The sequence below is a fragment of the Oncorhynchus tshawytscha genome, linkage group LG20 (genome assembly GCF_018296145.1).
Source record: "Oncorhynchus tshawytscha isolate Ot180627B linkage group LG20, Otsh_v2.0, whole genome shotgun sequence".
In the NCBI taxonomy this organism is placed as follows: domain Eukaryota; kingdom Metazoa; phylum Chordata; class Actinopteri; order Salmoniformes; family Salmonidae; genus Oncorhynchus; species Oncorhynchus tshawytscha.
The window spans coordinates 22,193,909-22,215,827 of NC_056448.1; the positions used below are offsets into that span (position 1 = coordinate 22,193,909).

General features: G+C 43.3%; 1 protein-coding gene across 2 annotated transcripts; it reads right to left on the reverse strand.

Annotated features, from left to right (window-relative positions):
* Positions 1-439: 439 nt before the first annotated feature.
* On the reverse strand, positions 440-7,191 carry LOC112220420 (mitochondrial fission process protein 1). Of its 2 annotated transcripts, none has more exons than XM_024382326.2 (4): positions 7,021-7,191; positions 3,728-3,855; positions 3,157-3,399; positions 440-2,125 (listed from the first exon to the last, which is right to left on the reverse strand). In XM_024382326.2, exons 1-4 carry the CDS (start codon positions 7,088-7,090, stop codon positions 2,090-2,092), a joined length of 477 nt encoding a protein of 158 aa, XP_024238094.1. In that variant the 5' UTR covers positions 7,091-7,191; the 3' UTR covers positions 440-2,089. The 2 variants fall into 2 exon arrangements, with proteins under 2 accessions (XP_024238094.1, XP_024238093.1); XM_024382325.2 differs by having other exon boundaries at positions 3,167-3,399; positions 7,021-7,189.
* Between the last annotated feature and the right edge of the window lie 14,728 nt (positions 7,192-21,919).

Consider the following 21,919-nt stretch of genomic DNA (forward strand, 5'->3'; position numbering starts at 1 on the left):
ACTGGCTGCATTGAGAAAAATATGTGCAATGTTGTTTAAAATCAATACAGCAATTTGTACAACTTGTTAGACCTTATTGTCAAACCACGAACACAATTACACAACAATATCTCTTCGGGAGAGTTGTCAATCATATTCCCCAGAGGAACGCTACTGAGACAGTTCTGTGCTACTTGTTGCCAATGAGTGTGTCATAACACATCCATAGTTACTCCTTTTTTTCCTGACACCACAGCATGAGGAATGGTGTACTGTGGTATGGATTTATGAAGGTTCAAGTACATTACTGGTATTTGCGACAGTGTTTTGGCTGCGTATGAGGGGTTGCCGTTTCATTTAAACAAGTGTCAAATGAATAAATATGAATAAACGTATTCTCACGGATAAACTGAAAACATGTTGAATATGTTCAATTGTTTGCACAGGAAAAAAAAATGTATACAATACAGGATATTGTTTATTGTTATATTTTTAAACAGTTTCAGAGTAGGGAATAGCTAAATAGCTGCCCATTGCAGTATTACTTTCACTTTCGATGATAAATTACTATCATTTTGTCAAAAACATTTTTTTTCAATTTCTCTGACAACTAAAAGAAAATGTAAATGTACATCAGTAGCAGGTTTGAAAACATATTTGAATTTTAAGGCTAAAACAAACATATTATGAAATGAACAACAGTTAAACATTCCCTTGTTTCCAGCATGAAAATATATTGATATCGAAATATGAAATTGATTATGTGACTATGTGGGGAAATAATTAGAAAAAAACATTCAAACCATCACAAAAATGTTGCGTTTTGGTGACAAAACATTTTTAAGTAATCAATATATTAAAAATACAGAAGATGACTTATAACTGAGAAGTTAAATGAAAATTATTGCTAAAGATTTGTTCTGGTGTATGAACAATTGGCAACATTTCCCAATTCAGTATATCACATTAATTTACATCAGGGCTCTCCAACCTGTTTTAAAACCAACCCCAGTTGATTCAGCTTATCAACCAGCTAATTATTAGAATCAGGTGCGCTAGATTAGAGTTGGAGCAAAAACATACAGAACAGTAGCTCTTCAGGAACAGAATTGGAGCGCCCTGATTTACATATTCCAATAGCATTTCCCATTTTTGAATAAGATGACTCAGATTCCTTGCATATTGCAGCACAGCTTTGTATACTGATGGGTTCTCTTCCAGAGTAGCCTAAATCTTTGGAAATAATTACAGTATTTTATGCATATTCCCTTCATATGCTTTCTGCATAGGGCATGTTACACAACTATTACAGTACTTTCTATGCCTTAGATGCTACCAAAGTAACTGAATCTTTAGAGCCAACCAAAACCTCAAGAATTATTACATCTATTCGGTTCACCTCTGTAATAAATGACAAGAAGCACTCAGGTTAATCTCAAGACTGAACATTGAAAAGTGCATCACAATATGCTCTGTAAATATCTATTCAAAGTGACAGACAACCGTACAAGACATTATTTTTGAGGCAGAAATAAACAAAAACAACGGTAGATGTTAACATGTAATGAAAATAGGGCCTTAATGCCAGGTCTAAGGACAGTGACCCGAATATTCCCAAATATGGCTAACATCAAGAGTTACCTGGATACATGCCAAGTGGAGAAAAACAGGTGGGCTCTGCAGGCCAGTAGCAGCCACAGGTATTCAACTCCAGTGCTGGAGGGCAACACTGTCTGTTGGATCCCTTTTCTCCCTGATTCTAAGTCATTGACTGGCCAAAGAAACATAGGTCCCCCTAACTTGGAGTTTAAAATGAAAAGATGGGAATAAACAGAGGGGCATAGACAAGTGGCAGACAGTACAGTGGCCCTGGAGGACTGGAGTGGAGTAACCCTGCTGTATTGGCTTTGTGCTTCACAGTGATGTTACAGTAGAGTGATCAGCAGAGTTTTCAGATGGCTTGGGAGGATGTGCTGTCTGGGACAGAGGGTGGGTGGGGTCAATTTCCTGGTGGAGCTAACCTGTCCGGGCCAGGGACACTAGGACCAGGCTGCAGGGTGGTCGTGGTGCTTATTAGTCATGCCTCTCTCCTGCAGATTGACCGTAGACCTTACGCAGGCTGGAGTCCAGCAGGAAGTCCACTCCCCTGTGGAGCACAAAGACGGAGAACGGCTTTAAGGTTAGAATGTAGCAAGGATGGGACCTCACCTCAAACACTGGGGGGGGACTTTTCTTTAAAGTCTCCTGGCTCCCTACAGACATCATCAAGTACATATAAGCCTATAGATATGAATGTGTTATGCACTCACCGCAAATGGGCGTAGACTATATCTCACAGCCATGCAAGATACTCCAGTTGTAAACGGTGGAGTCAATATTTGGAGTTTCCCATATTTTCAGAAATCGCATGCTGACCTATTTAAACTGCTGTTCACTGACAACCGTGCAACTCAACAATCAGCCGTTTGAGAAAAGCCATGTGCTGCCCAAATTGCAGGCTTCCAGACTAATCAAACAATTCATGTGATAAAACATAACAGAAATGTCTTCAGAAGCAAATGATCTATTATTTATGTCTGTAAATAAATGTAATGCATACCAGAGGTGGGGGAAGTCCATCCGCACCGGGGATTAAATATAACCAGCCATTCAGAGCTGGGGGATGGCAGAAGCCAAGATGGGGAATGCCCCATCCCTCCCTAAAAACCAGACCCTGAAATACACCTACCTCTCTTCAACAAAGGATTCAGATAAATAAAAATGGTGGCTACACATCTAACACCACATTAAAAAATATATTTTTAAAAATACATTATGGTGTGCAACTCCTAATTGGACACTTAAAATGATGCATAGATTTAAAAAATGTAATGCTGTTTTCTAAGGTAATGTGTGGATTTTTCCTATCAATGAGCTGGGGAACACATTCAGGCTGAGACATTTAACTGTAGGCTAATACCTTGGCACACTTGGGACCATAAACATTGATGGGAAAACGTGCCAAAGTACACACGCTACTGTTATTTCTTCCTCCCGCTCACATTCAGGTTCTTTCTTTCTCAAACACACACACCTTTTATCATGCTCTCGAACACACACCCCTTCACTGCCTCCCTGTCACATATCTGGCACACATTCAGACAAACATTTTCTTCACTATCTAACACCCTCACCCACCAGCACAAACCTGTCGATGGGGTGGATGATGAAGGGGATGGTGGAGAGGCCGATGGCCGTGGTGGTCCACTTGCGTACAGAGAGAGGCAGGCGCGTGGTTCTGCCCAGGAGGTAAAGAGAGGCAGCACACACACGGTTGATGGTGAAGCCTGGGATAGCGACCGAGGCCAGGGCCTGCCATACAAACGTATCCACCACTGCTACAGCCACCTTGGTTGTCTTCCCTGGGTTGTCACCATGCTCCTACAGCACAGGGATAGACATAGAGTGTGACATTCTGTGCTTCAGACCACTTTATGTTTCAGTGTGGGAGTTGAGTTTTGTTCTATGACACATTCTCTAGGGACTTTCTGGAAAAGCTCCATTTACTTTGGTATGCGTTGAAAAAGGCAATGTCATTTGTAAGTATGTGTTCTCTACATTTTTGGAAACTCAAGTTCATAATATAAATGCTTCACGGGGCAATAATTCCATGACCCCTTAAAAGAATGGTAGCTCATATCAATACAAATGAAGACAGGATAAGAATGAGAACAGAGCTTTGCTTCTACAAAATGTCCTCCTTCCTTACCACGGCAGCCTTCTTCCCCTTGTCCACAGCATCAGCGGAAACATACATGGTGGCAACTGCATATGTGGCCCATACAGCACTCACTGGCACCAGGGCACGGAAGGCCTCTCCCACCTCGTTGGCATAGCCTGTGGGCACAAGACGACATGACAGGGTAAGATACAAGCGCAATTAAGGCTTTAACTGCCTCACTGTTGTGAGAGGCCTCTAAACAAATCATAGTCAACCCCCACCGGATCAGAGCTAGGGGCCTGAGGTAAAACAAAATGTATTAGAATAATAATTCAAAATTTCCTTCTTGGACCTCTGCCATGTAAAGGGGGGTACATTAATATTCACTTTTGTTTGGGGCTGTGGGTAGTAGCAATAACCCTGACACGTTTCGTTCCATAGAATGGGCGGTGACCTTTGGAGCAATATGCACTGTCCGCTCCAACAGGGTTGGAATGACTAATAATGCCCTTGGTCTGTCATTAGACGCTTACACAGCTTCTCCTGCTGTGTTGGCTGCTGCTGAAGCTGTACTGCCACCCTGTGGGAAAACATTACACAGCGTCAGGTCTGTAGGCCTTTACACACGACAAGGTTATTTGAGAGATACACTTTTGTATATAGTGTGTGGACACCCCTTCAAATTAGTGGATTGGGCCATTTCAGCTACACCCGTTGCTGACAGGTGTATAAAATCGAGCACACAGCCATGCAATCTGCATGCGACAGGCACGCATGGGGCAGCAGGGTAGCCTAGTGGTTAGAGTGTTGGACTCGTAACTGAAAGGTTGCAAGTTCAAATCCCCGGGCTGACAAGGTACAAATCTGTCGTTCTGCCCAAATGTTCCTAGGCCGTCATTGAAAATAAGAATTTGTTCTTAACTGACTTGCCTAGTAAAAGAAAAAAAGACAAACATTGGCAGTATAAAGACCTTACTGAAGAGCTCAGGGACTTTCAACGTGACACCGTTGTACGATGCCACCTTTTGAACAAGTCAGGTTGTCAAATTTCTGTCCTGCTAGAGCTGCCCTGGTCAACTGTAAGTGCTGTTAATGTGGGAAGTGGAAACATCTAGGAGGAACAACTGCTTGGTTGCAACACTCACTACAGAGTTCCATACTGCCTCTGGAAGTAACCTCTATGTAAATAACTGTTCGTCAGGAGCATCATGAAATGGTTTTCTGAGCAGCCACACACAAGCCTGACATCACAATGCCAAGCGTCGGCTGGAGTGGTGTAAAGCTCACCGCCATTGGACTCCGGAGGAGTGGAAACGCGTTCTCTGGAGTGATCCTTCACCATCTGGCAGTCCGACGGACGAATCTGGATTTGACGGATGCCAAGCGAACCCTACCTGTCCGAATGCACAGTTGCATGCAACTGTAAAGTTTAGTGGAGAAGGAATAACGGTCTAGGGCAGTTTTTCATGTTTCAGGCTACGATTCAATTCCATTGAACACCTTTGGAATGAATTGGAAGGCTGTCTGTAAGCCAGGCCTAGTCACCAAACATCAGTGCCCGACATCACTAATACTCTTTTGGCTGGATGAAAGCAAGTCCCCGCGGCAACGTTCCAACATCTTGTGGAAAGCCTTCCTAGAAGAGTGGCTGTTATAGCAGCAAAGAGGGGGAGGTTGGAATGAGATGTTCAACAAGCAGGTGTTGACATACTTTAGGACATGTGGTGCATCTGTTTACCTGGTACCTTTACCTGGTAAGGCTACTTAGCTGGCTAACAACCTGGTAACGTGACCAATGACCAGTAGGCTATGGTTTAAAATGATATTGGAAGAAAGGAAAGGTACCGGTTAGCTACTCCTGGAGATGTGTTTCAAAAGTTAGGATAGGCATAACCTTTTATAGTGCTCCTATACTGTTTGGTGCGGGGGGCACCAGTGCTATAAGTTGGGAGCATCAGTGCTATAGCCTGAGTACCCCAGTCTGTTTTTCTGACATTCTAGTCATTCTCGCCACTCATTATCATGCCAATGTCGTGTTTGGTGTCAAAGGGAGCTAGAATGATAGTGTAGCGGAGTTAAGAACGTGCTGTAAACTCACTCCACAGCCAGCTTTTTTTTCTATGGTTCAACTGGTTTGTAAGTTGTCAAGGAGGGCAGTCACGTGTGTTTGCAACCAGATGAGCCTGGTTATGGGCTATACTATTAGCAACACACTGACGTGGATTTCAAAAGCACAAACAGATCTGGGACCAGCCTACCAAAGAAAAAGTTCATTTAGAGCCCTGCTTGTGCTAACACACTGGCAGCACTAAACAAAATTCTGTTACTTCAGTGAATCTGTTTCTGGGACAGGTTACGCTACTCATACAGCAGAACAACAATACATTCTGAACAGATTCTCTAACATTGTCATTTCTAACTATGTAGGCTACTGAAATGTGCTGTACAATACACATATCAATAATTGATTGGAGTTCATTATAATGCTATAAAGATGCTTCATTTGATAAACATAAAGAAGTAGTTGTATGCTAAATGTTTACATGGGGGAGAAAGACAGGGAGAAGGCAAGGAGAGAACCAGTCAGAGTCAGTGTTAGAGGAGATAGAGAGCTGTGCATGCAGGTCATAACAGTCACCAATTTGCAGCTGGCCCTGGGGTTTATTTTAGTAACATAGTACATTTCAATGTCGCCCCCAGCCAATAAGAACCCAGCAGAAAATGTCAACGCATTGCACAATGGCTAGTGTTATTGATCCCTTAAAATAAATGTAGAAGGCCCATTTAGCTTGAAATCAACCTGATTGCCTTATGACAATGAGGAACAGATATCCTCTGTACAGTTTTGACTCCAAGGTCAGTATGGAGTAATGGTATTGCAATGCAGGGACAGCTATATTAAATGTAGCTATCAGGCCTACTACGCTGAGATTCCAGACATTGTATCATTTCAATGGAACTCGTGCTTAAATATGTGATGAGCATTTACGTATTTGTCAATAATGAATCACTACTAGGAAGTGCCATGCAATTTACCCAACCCACTAACCTAACTAGCTGTTTGAATGCAGGTATTAGATTGCTAGCTAACGTTATTTGAATACATTGGTATTTGATCGGGTTGCTGGCCTTTGAATTGGTCGAATGCAGCCATTACAAAACAATATCACGTAAAGTATAGAGCATCTATTTATAAGTCGTTCAAATTCAGACGTAAAACTGGATAGCTCACGAGCTAGCAACCCAGCTCGAGCTTGTTCTACTGGTTTACGCTTGTTGTTAGCGTGATTGGGACATCCCCCTGGTTCAAGACATCCAAAAACACCACTTTTATTGCATACCTAAGAAGCGGACCCATGTGTCACGATAAATATCGACCTCCTTGCTTGCTTTTTCTTGAATTTGATCCATGCCTCGTCTTTAACCCCATGTACAGAGATGTCTCAAGTGTAGATAGAGTCCCAACTAGAAGCTGCGAGTCAAGTCTTGCAATGCGCCACACCGAGGGAGTGTCTAAGACTGTATGGTGCTATTCAGAAAGGGAAAAAAGCCAACTGTATTTGTCTGACTTCACATGTGTTATTGGTAAATTATTAGGCCTATTATCTTAAGAATCAACCAGTATATATTTACAAATTTAATCTTCCACAGAGGGATAAAGTTCGAGTCCCGTGACAAAAGTTAGGAATTTCTAGATAGTCCCTGATGACAATTTACATAATTCATATGCCGGAAGTTAGCGGATATAGGAAGAGAGAGACTCAACTCGGTGGAAAATCTGTCTCCCTCCAACAGGTGGCGTTTTTTCACCCACCAACTTTGAGAAAAAACATTTTATATTGGAGTTGTCTCGAGATGGCTATGCATTATCATTGCATGAGGCTTGTAGCATAGCTTCGGCAGTTTTACTTGCTATATTGTATTTACTTTGCCACCATGGCATTTTTTTTGCCTTTACCTCCCTTATCTCACCTCATTTGCTCACATTGTATATAGACTTGTTTATACTATATTATTAACTGTATGTTTGTTTTACTCCATGTGTAACTCTGTGTCGTTGTATGTGTCGAACTGCTTTGCTTTATTTTGGCCAGGTCGCAATTGTAAATGAGAACTTGTTCTCAACTTGCCTACCTACCTGGTTAAAGGTGAAGAAAAAAAACTTGTGACAGCCTAACCCCGCAATATCGGAAGTCTGTGTATGTTTCACTCTGCGGGCTTGAAGTTCTCATTGAAGAGTGAGTTACGTGTTGCTAGGTGCACCACGCTTATCTCTCACAAACACAGCCATTTTGCCTAGATCTTCTGTGTTCCACAGTGAACAAGCTATGCAGTAGCTAGCTTAACAAGAGCAGACCATCGCAGGACTAGGCACATTCCTTACATCCTGCCAGCACACCCACGTATAGTAGAATAAACTAAAACCTGGAGTAAGTTACAGCCGACCCACACGTATAAGCAAAGATTGAGCCAACCTGTGTGTGAGTTTGTGTGCTCTGCCCCCCAACACAATTAGGCAGTTCACACCCAGTTCACGTCTTCTCTCCTTCAGATGGTGCATGAGACTAAGGCTGGTACTGTAGGTCTGTAGTATCTGACTATTACAGTATTGCAAGTGTATACTATAGACACAGTAATATCACACTATTGGCTTTACTTTCACAGAAAAATTGCATGACTATTAGGGTGTTTCATTGTGAGAGATGCGGGGTACCCCTGTCTACGGGGGATGCCTTCATGACCTGTCTTGGGTTAGATCACGCATGGAGAGCAGTTAGAGAACCCAATAGTTGTTTGGCCTGTGCCACCTTTGGAGAACGCAAGCACTTAGCACCCCTGGGGTTGTCGCTGCAGCACCCCTTTGGACGCTTTGATGGTGACGGAAGCAACACAGGCGCTTTTAGCAAGAGTGGCTACCGGTCCTTGATATCAAGCTGTAAGAAGCACCATCTCAGCAGCTCCTTATCTCCATCTGCCCCAAGTTCGCTTTGGCTCTCCGTGAATACTAGAGCAACATGGGAGGGCGTTTCCATTGCGGAAGCCAGACCAGGCCGTGTACTCTCCTAATGGATCCTGAGTCCTTGGGGCGAGACCACTATCCGGTGATGGATGACATGGTGGCTGCCATGATCCTCCCTGACAAGGAGATCTTGGCAAGGTGCCTCGCCTCACACCAGGACCTTGAAGAGTAAGCGATGAACGGATGCAAAGCATTTTCAGGACCCTCTCCATCATGGCGCGCCTCGTAAATGCGAAATACGATGCTGAAATCCTACTTCACCCTGCTGATCCCTTGCCTCCCAGGAGGTGGTGACGAGTTTCTTAAGGAGGCCACAGAGGTGTCAAGGCTGCTCACTATGCTCCAGATGGACATGGCATGTGCCAACAGCACAAGGACGCAATCAGGAAGGTAGAGCCGCTCAAACAACTAGTGGGTTCTACTCCACGAAAAAGGACGGCAGCTTTCGGCTGACCCTGGACCTGCGCGGCCTCAACAAATCCAAATCAAATCAAATCAAATGTATTTATAAGGCCCTTCGTACATCAGCTGATATCTCTGTACAGAAACCCAGCCTAAAACCCCAAACAGCAAGCAATGCAGGTGTAGAAGCACGGTGGCTAGAAAAAACTCCCTAGAAAGGCCAAAACCTAGGAAGAAACCTAGAGAGGAACCAGGCTATGAGGGGTGGCCAGTCCTCTTCTGGCTGTGCCGGGTGGAGATTATAACAGAACATGGCCAAGATGTTCAAATGTTCATAAATTACCAACATGGTCAAATAATAATAATCACAGTAGTTGTCGAGGGTGCAGCAAGTCAGCACCTCAGGAGTAAATGTCAGTTGGCTTTTCATAGCCGATCATTAAAAGTATCTCTACTACTCCTGCTGTCTCCAGAGAGTTGAAAACAGCAGGTCTGGGACAGGTAGCACGTCTGGTTCAAACAAATGTTTGAAGGAGCTCAAGTTCAAGATGCTCTCACCAGCGTGGGTGTTGCAGGCAGTCTCAAGCAGCCAATTGTTCACCACCCTCGACCTGAAGGATGCGTATTTCCACATTCCTGTTCATCGAGATCACTGGAAGTACCCCCGGTTTGCCTTCAAAGGAGTGGCTTGCGAATTCAAAGGCCTCCCGTTTGGCCTCTCACTGGCACCGCATATATTCACAAAGTGCATGGACACAGTCCGAGCACCTACCATGTCCCAGGGAATTCTAGTGCTGAACTACCTGCCTGACTGGCTGGTGTGTACTCAAGAGAGCAAGCTTCAGCAGACACACAGCAGACATAATGTTGAAGCACATTCACCCTAAACAGGGAGAAGAGCAACCTGACTCCCTCACAGCCGGTGGTCTACCTTAGGACGTTGATCGACTCAACTCTTATGAGGGCACGTCTCCCTCAGGTGAGATCGGAGAAAATACAGGCCTACCTTGACCATTTCCGGCTTAGACGAGCCATGTCCGTATTAGTGTGCCAGAAGTTACTCAGACTACTCACGTCAGCCTCTCTGTTAATTCCGCTTGGCCTTCTTCACCTCAGGCCACTCCAGCGATGGTTCAACTCTCACCACCAACACCAGAGACAACACAGACATCGTCAACTATCGGTAAAAAATGCATGTGAGGACTCTGTTGAAATGGCACTATCACTCCTTCCTGTTGGAGGGAGTTATACTGAACAGAGTCCACTGCAGGGAGCTAGTGTGCACCGATGCTCGCTAGCGGGTTGGGAGTGGCAAGCACATCAATGTGCTGGAGCTCAGGGCAGTTTGCCTGGCACTCCCAACAGTTCCTGCCATACTTGGAGGGAAAGTATGTCCTGGTCAGATCAGACAACACCACGGTAGTGGCGTATATCAATCACCATGGAGGACTGAGATCCCGGCACCTCCATGAAATGGCTCGGAAGCTCTTACTGTAGGCTCAGAGCCGCTTATCATCAATGCGGAATGTAACATCCCCAGGGTCTTGAACTGGGCAGTGGACCTATTTTTGAGAAATGGCCCGCCAGAGGGGGACTGGAGTCTACACCCTCAGGTGGTGTTACAGCTGTGGCAAAGGTTTGGAGGAGAGCGCAGGTAGTCTTGTTTGCATCTCAGGAGAACACTCATTGTCCCAGCTGGTTCTCGATGTCGGACCCTCCAGGCCCTCTGGGTTTGGACACCCTTGCTCACGATTGGCCAGCAACAACACTTTATGTGTTCCCACCATTTCCCCTGATCACAGCTACGCTAACAGGGTCAGTTTGAAGACCCAGCCACCGCCTGCTCCTGAGAAGATAATGGTTCAGCCTCCTGTTGTCCCTCCTTTCTGGGACCCCATGGTAGCTGCCACTGAGACTTGACCTGCTCTCTCAGTCTCGGGTGGGCGCTCTGGCATCCGGACCTACGCCGTCTCTAGCTTTGGGCTTGGCCCCTGAGTGGCGTAAACGGGCCAGTCTAGGCATTAGAACAATATGGTGAACACGTTGCCGATCGCCAGGGATTCCTCCACCAACAAATCATATCAAATGCGGTGGGGCATATTCTGTGCTTGGTGTGAGCGTCATAATGTTGCCCCCGAGCTGTGTGATGTACAAACAGTTTTCCACTTTTTACAAACACTGCTTGATGCTGGCCGAGCGCCGTCTACTAATTTTGGCATGCCATGACAATGGCCCGGAGGGATCCATGGGTGGCCACTCATTGCTCTCCTAAGTTATGAAAGGAGTTAGACATCTGCGTCCAATGAATGCCCGTTCTGTGCTAAACTGGAACTTTGAATTGGTGCTGACAGCACTTGCTAGGCCACCCTTCGAGCCCCTGGGGTTAGCGTCCTTTGAAGCACCTATCCATGAAGATGGAATTCCTGTTGCTTCTTACCTCCACTAAGAGGGTCCGTGAACGTCATGCTCTTTCAGTGAGCGCTGAATGTTTCCGAATGCATGCAGGCAAGGGGAGTGTTATCCTCTAGCCTAACCCCTCTTTCTTGCCGAAGGTCCTGTCTGACAGACATGTGAAACGGCACTTACATTTGTCCTCATACGCACCTCCCATGGCTGCGAGGGGCTGGGTTTTTCACCAAGTGTGCTGTGCCCGGTGAGGACGCTAGACACTTACGTTACATGGACTAAGACAATATTACAGTCAGAACAGCAGTTTGTGGGTTATGGTCAGAGAGTTCTGGGGAAGAGCCAGAGACACTCACATTGGATTGTGGACACTATTATTACAGCATATCAGCTGGCCGGCCGGCCTTTGCCGTCTGCTATGGTGGCACATTCTACTAGAGGAGTAGCTACATCGTGGGCCCTGCACCAAGGAATTTCCCTTGATGAAATTAACACCTCGGCCAGTTGGGCGTCATCTAGCACTTTTGCTAGGTACTATCGAGTCAATGTAGTTGCAGACAACCAGGTTGGGACGGCCGTGTTGGGTGTTGCCTACTTCCCTGGAGGGGGATGGAGGGACACAGCAAACATGACTTCCCTGAGCTCAGTCCTACGGGATTTTGCATTCGTAAACTATTCAGACCCCTTGGCTTTTTCCACATTTTGTTACGGTACATCATTATTCGAAAATGTATTAAATGAAACATTATCCTCATCAATCTACACACAATACCCCATAATGACAAAGCCAAAACAGGTTTTTAGATACATTTTTAAAAATTAAATACCTTATTTACATAAATATTCAGACCGTTTGCTATGAGACTCGAAATTGAGCTCAGGTGCCTCCTGTTTCCAACTTGATTGGAGTCCACCTGTGGACATGATTTGGAAATGCACACACTGCCTGTATAAGGTCCCACTGTTGACAGTGCATGTCAAAGCAAAAACTAAGCCATGAGGTTGAAGGAATTGTCTGTAGAGCTCCGAGACAGGATTGTGTTGAGGCTCAGATTGTGGAAGGGTACCAAAACATGTCTGCAGCATTGAAGGTCCCCAAGAACACAGTGGCCTCCATCATTCTTAAATGGAAAAAGTTTGGAACCACCAAGACTCTTCCTAGAGCTGGTCGCCCAGCCAAATTGAGCAATCGTGGGAGAAGGGCCTTTGTCAAGGAGGTGACCAAGAACCACATGGTCACTCTGACAGAGCTCCAGAGTTCCTCTGTGAAGATGGGAGAACCTTCCAGAAGGACAACCATCTCTGCAGCACTCTACCAATCAGGCCTTTATGGTAGAGTGGCTAGACTGAAGACACTCCTCAGTTAAAAGCACATGACGGCCCACTTGGAGTTTGCCAAAAGGCACCTAACGGACTCTCAGACCATGAGAAACAAGATTCTCTTTGGCCTGAATGGTAAGCGTCATGTCTGGAGGAAACCTGGCACCATCCCTACAGTGAAAAATGGTGGTGATAGCCTCATGCTGTGTGGATGTTTTTCAGCGTCAGGGAGTGGTAGACTAGTCAGGATCAAGGGAAAGATGAAGGAAGCAAAGTACAGAAATATCCTTGATAAAAACCTACTCCAGATCCTCAGACTGGGACGAAGGTTCAGATTAGTCATGCTGATTACATCCTCTCACTTTTTGTTATTTGAAAATGAAATAATCTTCAAAATATCACTATTTTTTTAAAAATCAATAGAAAGCCGGATGCAATTTCAGTTTAATCCACCAGAAACCTCAGAACAAATAGTATGCTTAAACTGAAATATACTAATTGATTAAAAATATATATTTTTGTAAAAATTAAAAATAAATAAACGGTATAACCTTTGGAAATGTTTGCTCTAGCCAAAATGACAACCAACAGATTGCAGCATTACTGCAAAAATGGAGGAGGCAAGTGGAAAGAGGAGAAGGGAAGGCACTGGTCTGTTGGCCAGTTTTCACAATTCCTGACATTTAATCCTAATAAAAATGACATGTCTTAGGTCAGTTAGGATCACCACTTTATTTTAAGAATGTGAAATGTCAGAATAATAGTAGAGAGAAAGATTTATTTCAGCTTTTATTTCTTTCATCACATTCCCAGTGGGTCAGAAGTTTACATACACTCAATTAGTATTTGTTAGCGTAGCCTTTAAATTGTTTAACTTGGGTCAATCGGATAGCCTTCCACAAGCTTCCCACTGTCGTGTCTTTGGCTATGCCGTATTAAGTGATATGACATGCTATTCTATAAAATCCTTTCTCTGTAATTAATATTACCTGATTGAGCTAATCGTGTAAATGTAATTAACTAGAAAGTCGGGGCACCACAAAATAATATTTATAGAGCAGTTATATTCCGAATAAACTCTTAAAGACCTAGTAATATTATCTATTCTCATATATATATATTCATATATACATACAGTGGGGCAACAAAGTATTTAGTCAGCCACCAATTGTGCAAGTTCTCCCACTTAAAAAGATGAGAGAGGCCTGAAATTTTCATCCTATGTACATTTCAACTATGACAGACAAAATTAGAAAAATAATCCAGAAAATCACATTGTAGGATTTTTAATGAATTTATTTGCATATTATGGTGGAAAATAAGTATTTGGTCAATAACAAAAGTTTATCTCAATACTTTGTTACATACCCTTCTTGGCAATGACAGAGGTCAAACGTTTTCTGCAAGTCTTCACGAGGTTTTCACACACTGTTGCTGGTATTTTGGCCCATTCCTCCATGCAGATCTCCTCTAGAGCAGTGATGTTTTGGGGCTGTTGCTGGGCAACACAGACTTTCAACTCCCTCCAAAGATTTTCTATGGGGTTGAGATCTGGAGACTGGCTAGGCCACTCCAGGACCTTGAAATGCTTCTTATGAAGCCACTCCTTCGTTGCCCGGGCGGTGTGTTTGGGATCATTGTCATGCTGAAAGACCCAGCCATGTTTCATCTTCAATGCCCTTGCTGATGGAAGGAGGTTTTCACTCAAAACCTTACGATACATGGCCCCATTCATTCTTTCCTTTACATGGATCAGTCGTCCTGGTCCCTTTGCAGAAAAACAGCCCCAAAACATGATGTTTCCAACCCCATGCTTCACAGTAGGTATGGTGTTCTTTGGATGCAACTAAGCATTCTTTGTCCTCCAAACACGACAAGTTGAGTTTTTACCAAAAAGTTATATTTTGGTTTCATCTCACCATATGACATTCTCCCAATCTTCTTCTGGATCATCCAAATGCTCTCTAGCAAACTTCAGATGGGCCTGGACATGTACTGTCTTAAGCAGGGGGACACGTCTGGCACTGCAGGATTTGAGTCCCTGGCGGCGTAGTGTGTTACTGATGGTAGGCTTTGTTACTTTGGTCCCAGCTCTCTGCAGGTCATTCACTAGGTCCCCCCGTGTGGTTCTGGGATTTTTGCTCACCGCTCTTATGATCAGTTTGACTCCACGGGGTGAGATCTTGCGTGGAGCCCCAGATCGAGGAAGATTATCAGTGGTCTTGTATGTCTTCCATTTCCTAATAATTGCTCCCACAGTTGATTTCTTCAAACCAAGCTGCTTACCTATTGCAAATTCAGTCTTCCCAGCCTGGTGCAGGTCTACAATTTTGTTTCTGGTGTCTTTTGACAGCTCTTTGGTCTTGGTCATAGTGGAGTTTGGAGTGTGACTGTTTGAGGTTGTGGACAGGTGTCTTTTATACTGATAACAAGTTCAAACAGGTGCCATTAATACAGGTAACAAGTGGAAAACAAAGGAGCCTCTTAAAGAAGAAGTTACAGGTCTGTGAGAGCCAGAAATCTTGCTTGTTTGTAGGTGACCAAATACTTATTTTCCACCATAATTTGCAAATAAATTCATTCAAAATCCTACAATGTGATTTTCAGGATTTTTTTTTCTCATTTTGTCTTTCATAGTTGAAGTGTACCTATGATGAAAATTACAGGCCTCTCTCATCTTTTTAAGTGGGAGAACGTGCACAATTGGTGGCTGACTAAATACTTTTTTGCCCCACTGTATATATTCTCATATTATTTCAGTCTCATCTGAAAGTTGTAAATTCTTGGTCTTCATGAACCCTGGCTAACAAGTTGAATCAGCAATACAAAATTGGGTTTAATTATTGATTTACTAAATACCTAACTAATCACACAGAATTACATATACACAGAATGAACCATACATTGATTACAAATTATGTCATAAAGGAAAACGTCCCTAGCGGACAAAACAGATATGACAGCTGGTTACACAAAGAAAAGGGGACTGGGTTTGAGTGAAAGAGCAGGAAGACTGAAGAACAAAGGGAGAAGCGATGTCTCTATCGGGCCGTAGGCAGCTACTCTATCGTAATACAGAATTTTATGCATTCTAAATTACCGCCAATTTGGAAAAGGAAAATGCAATAAATATTTACTCTGAGCTGCACTTCGGTAGGTTGGTCGTAGATTCTGGTCGTGTTGGCCAACAGATCTTCCTGTCCTCGGAAGAATGTCTCTGGTGGTAGTAACGTCGTTGTGTGGTAGACGGGATTCTCTGTCTGTTCTTTCCTAGCCCACGTTTGCAGCTGCTGTTGCTAACTCAACAGCGAGGAGGTATCACTTCTGTAGTGAATAAGAGTTCAAAGTTTATACCATTCGCAACCAAAGCTCACGCTGAGGTTGGCTTCGTACTGTAGCTATTATCTGAACCCTTCTGACATCGGATCGTCATCCTAATGTACCCAGAACAGGAAGTTATATTGTCATCAAGGCTTTATATAGGAAGGGAGAGGAGGGAGTGTTTCATAGTTTATAACCAATGTCTCTTCACGTGGGCGGGCCACTGAGTCGGGCCTAATTCACTCATGAAACCCCAATTCTCACATTTTAGAAGCTAAAATCACATTTCATCCCCTCACAAATCATTTCATATTCAAACATTTAAATTGCACAACAATTCCATGTGCATCTGGTAACTATAATGTGTAGACTTTCCACTGTACCGTTTATGTCATCCTATCATTGATAAGAATGTCTCAGATGACAACCGAACTGACATCATATTCATTAATTAAGTACCAACGCATATGTTCAACTGGTTGGATTACCAAAATATGGTTAATTTCCCCTCACCTTCTGATGTTCCCAGAATCTCTATGTTAACCAAGGGATTTTCAATAGTCACATCAGTAGGGTAGAGAGAGGAAAAAAGGGGGGGAAGAGGTATTTTGACTTCATGACTGTCATAAACCTACCCCCAGGCCAGCGTCATGACACCACAATAAGTTGGGTGAATTTTGGCCAATTCTTCCTGACAGAGCTGGTGTAACTGAGTCAGGTTTGTAGGCCTCCTTGCTCACACACACATTTTCAGTTCTACCCACAAATTTCCTATGGGATTGAGGTCATGGCCATGTGATGGCCACTCCAGTACCTCGACTTTGTTGTCCTTAATCCATTTTGCCGCAACTTTGGAAGTATGCTTGGGGTCATTGTCCATTTGGAAGAACCATTTGTGAAATATACTGTCTGTGAAATGTATTTTGTATGTATAAACTGTAAGTGGAAGCCTAAGAATTGTTGTCCATAAGTTTACTCCAATTAGGGGAGGGGTGGTAGGGTTAGGGTAAAATAATAAAATGGAAAATATATTTCTCCAATTAGGAAAGGGGTGGAATATATAATTACATTTTAATATTAAACTAAATTGAAATAGAATTTTAAAACAGAATGCAATATTCACTCAATTCAATTTGAAATCATGAAATACCAGTTCAATTTATGAATTCAATGATTCAATTTGTGCATAAAAATAATATGACATTCAAATTCAAAATACAAATTCTAAATTATGGAATTCAAATACAATTCTGTTGGCACTGAAATCGCTCTATAGACATGACATTACATTGCGATGCAAAACCTTTCCAGTGGTTTTAGTTAATGTAGTTGATGCAAACTAGCCACTTCGGAAATGCACTCATTACAAATAACCACAGTGATCTCCATATTGCTAGCTACTATTATCTATTTTTTTATTAAAGCGGATAAAGTAGGCAGCAGGCATGTGCACAGGTTGGGCTCAACCAGTGAAAAAGAGGTGAAGCGAGAGATTTAATCCGCCCAAAATCTGTCCACGAAACAAAGACAACAAAGGTCAATGAGAAAGTGTCGAATTTGGTCAACAAAACATTCCATTTCTAATGTGCTATGTGAGCCTTATTTGATTGCATAGACGTTTCGTAATGGTTAGGATGTTATAAATGCACTGATATACAGTGCCTGATAGAGACATACCCCAAGCGACTTACAGCTGTAATCGCAGCAAAAGGTGGCACTACAAAGTATTAACTTAAGGGGGCTGAATAATTTTGCACGCCCAATTTTTCAGTTTTTGATTTGTTAAAAAAGTTTGAAATATCCAATAAATGTCGTTCCACTTCATGATTGTGTCCCACTTGTTGTTGATTCTTCACAAAAAAATACAGTTTTATATCTTTATGTTTGAAGCCTGAAATGTGGCAAAAGGTCGCAAAGTTCAAGGGGGCCGAATATTTCGCAAGGCACTGTAAGTGGAAGCCCGTGGCATTTCGGCAACTTTGGGGAAAAAACAACTTTATTTCAGCCTTGTGCCTGTTGATGTAGTGATAGAAGACTCATCATGGATATTACCCGGTTTAGCATGAACATTGCCATTGAGGGTTTCCACCATTTTAAAGTCGTCAACTGGGTGGGGATTCCTATGAGTTGGGAGCCTAGTAGCCTAGTGTTTAGAGCATTGGACTAGTAACCAGAAGGTTGCAAGTTCAAACCCCCAAGCTGACAAGGTACAAATCTGTCAGCTTGGGGGTGAACAGGCAGTTAACCCACTGTTCCTAGGCCGTCATTGAAAATAAGATTTTGTTCTTAACTGACTTGCCTAGTCAAATAAAGTCAATTTTAAAAAAACACTGTCATGAAGATGAGGTCATTGGCTGATTCTTGGTTCATCTCCTTGAGCGACACTGTGTCTTGGAGAGGTGAGTATAGGAGCTGGATGAGGTCCTCCTCTGAGTCCACCTGGGCACAGGTGGAGTCTGGGAGAACAGAGCGAAAGGAGGTCGGCCACCACATTGTCCCTGCCCGTCGTAAACTGCAGCTTAAAGTTATACTGCTGGAAGCGGTCTGACCAGGATGAAAGAATGTCTGGAGGTAAATGTGCCACCACTCGAAGGACCGGACACATGCTAGTGCCTCCCTCTCTCTAACGGGGTACTTCTGTTTCCACATGAGGTTGGTGGCACCTTAATTGGGGAGGATGGGCTCGCTGGAGCGGCATTTGTGGAATGGTATTAAATACATCAAACACTTGGTTTCCATGTGTTTCATTCCATTTGCTGAGTTCCAGCCATTATTATGAGCCGTTCTCCCCTCAGCAGCCTCCACTGTTTGGTTCGGGGGGCTACGATGTGCGAGGCATGAAAGCCACCGGGTTCTCAACACCGTCCTGAAGCTGGGAGAGGACCACTCCCACTGCAGTGGCTGACGTGTCACAGGTAACCAGACTTCTTTTTAGTGATGACCAAGTTGGACACCCATGGGAGGCATCCACCGGCTCCATGAATACATCCTCCAGCTGCTTGTGTAGATCCTTAGTGACCTCCTCACGTAAAGTCAGTGGAATACGACGTAGAGGTTGAATGATTTGAGTCACCGAAAGGTCGAGGATGGGCTTAGGTGTGAAAGTGGTCAGGGCACCTATGTCGGTGAATACAGTAGGCCATCGCTTTTGTCATGGGGAGGCGATGTGCAGGATTGTTGAGCCGCTATTGTCCAACAGAAAGAACCCCAGGCTGGTTGAGACTATGGATGCTGTAGGGACTATGATGCTATAGGGACCATAGATACTATGGATGCTATAGGGACTGTGATGCTATAGGGACTAATGATACTCAGGGACTATAGATACTGTAGAGTCTATGGCGACTGAAGAGACTATAGAGGAACCGCAGAAGATATGTATGCATAGGAGGTAACGACAAGAGAATCGTTGAAGATGCATAAGGAGTAGTAAGGGAGATTACTGAGTGTGTTTGGGAATATAACTAAATTCATGTTGATGTGAGAGTTGTGTGAGTGTGGAAAAGACGTGTTAAACTGATTGAAATTTGGATAATTAGAGTTTGAGAGGGTAACAGCTTATATGGGTAAGGGCTGTTCATTGATGCCCCGGACACTACCTCTCGGGCTGGCTGTGCTGTGATCGTCGCTGGTGGTGTGAAAGTTAATTTATAACCTTATATAGAGGTAGGCAAATTGTATGTGTAAATTAACCCTAGTGTGTGTGTGGGAAGATATGAAAAGAGAGATTAAATTGTATGTGTATATAATCAGTTACTAGAGATTTGATGAAGTAACAATGGAAAATCATAATAATATACAACTTGCACAACCACACGTAGACATAGGTAAGTGGTGTAAAAAGTATTAAGAGAAATTAATAGTATAATGGGTTACTAGTGTCGTGTCATCGAATGATTAAAGTTTCTAATTGCGTGATTAACTGAATCAAGCAATTATTAACTCATTAACCTGGGGCACCATGGGAAAACGAGTTTTTATTGAGTTTCTATTTCCCAAATTAACTCAAAGAATATCAGAATATCGATTTTACAACAGCGGCTAATTAACCAGTTGCCTCTACCATCTCGTTCTGAATGTCGTATAGTCCGTAAATCTGCACGGACCCGGGTCTCACCAATGAGTTCGTACCACACCAATCTTAGTTGAATATTTATTTACTAAAAAGCTAAAATGATGATAAAAGATAGACAAAACACATTATAGGCTATTGATTAGAACTTAGTATAACGGGCTAACACACTATGGCGCGTGTTACCCAAAATGGGGATTTCAAAGAGAGAGAGAAAAAAGAAAGTACACGAGAGAAATATACATTTGGGTGAATTTGTCAGCTATGCTATTCTAACCCTAGCCTTGCCCCAAACTGCCGCTCTTATGGGTCAGAATATAATGATGTAATTACGTGGGGAAGTTATCTGTGGATCCTCCGCGTGGACCGTTCAGGCTGCTCGATGATGCACTTCTCCGGCGCGCCTTTCTGGTCGTCCTCAGGATGTCAATGTCCTTTTGGCTTAGGAGTCTGTTCCCTCACCCTTGCTATGGAAGGGGTCTTCTGAGGACAGACAGCTCTGTAGCTCAGAGCTCACAGCATAGGAATGAAACCTTTTAGATACCACGATTCACTGGGATTGGATGCTAAGGGGGTCCAGCTTGAATTCACCCACTTAGACACAGCTACTCATCCGTAGCTTGGGTAGAAAAAGATTTATTTGTCTTCAAACTTGTGTTGCGTTCTGGGTTTGTTGACTTTTTAGACCTTGGCAGCAGCTTGGGTCATGTAGTCTTCCCTGGAAGTTCTTTACTCACAGGTTTTATACCCTTGGGTCAGAAGTGGGCGTAACCGCCTTTAGGGCAATTCTCTGGGCGTACCAAGTTAAGAGGGCAAGGTCTAGATTTTACTCAAATCCAATTTTAGACAACTAACTTCACATTTCATCTTCCCCAAAACATTCTCTTTGATTTGGATATTTTCCATACAACGTACAATGTATAAACATCCAACGTATACTAGGAAAACTCTTCACGTTACAATGTTTTCGTTATAACGCCATCTATTAACCTTTAATAACACAACAAAAATGACATTTTCGTATTCCATCTATCGTCATGACCACCATTGTGGCTGACGGAAACCATTGTTCCAAAGTCCCTTTATTTCATGTTTAATATTCTGAGGTTGGTTCTCCATAGTAACAGGACAAAGAAATTTGTCTGTGACCTGAGATTTACCAGGGGCGTGAGGGGTCATAAAACCCCCACTTCTTCAGACCCCTAGATCTCTCCTCTGTTGGGGTTGAGAGATAATCTGTAGGGTTGTGGTCTCCTGTAACCTGACCTGATCAGGACAGTCATGACACTAGATTTGATAAAGTTATAGACTAGAATAAAACTTTCTTGTCCATCCAGGATGGACATTTTTCTTTGGATTCACCTTCCATTAAAATAATCACATGCACATACATTCTCACATCATACACATTTAAACCAGTCAGTTCATCATATTGTATACACTAATGTATAGTGTATACTCTAACAACAAAGAGGACATGAATACAATGACCACTGTCCCAACTGCACTAGATAGATAAGTACATATACCGATACAATTTACCTTGCATTTAGTATTCCAACAGCACAGGGAATGAATGAATGTTTGAACAAGTTCTTCTTGGCCATAGGCATTCTGAAGTGCCAGCCAGAGGGAAGACTCTCCAACTGAGGGTGTAGAGGGTGAGAGGGGTCGCCAACAACAGTCAGGTCCTTCTTTT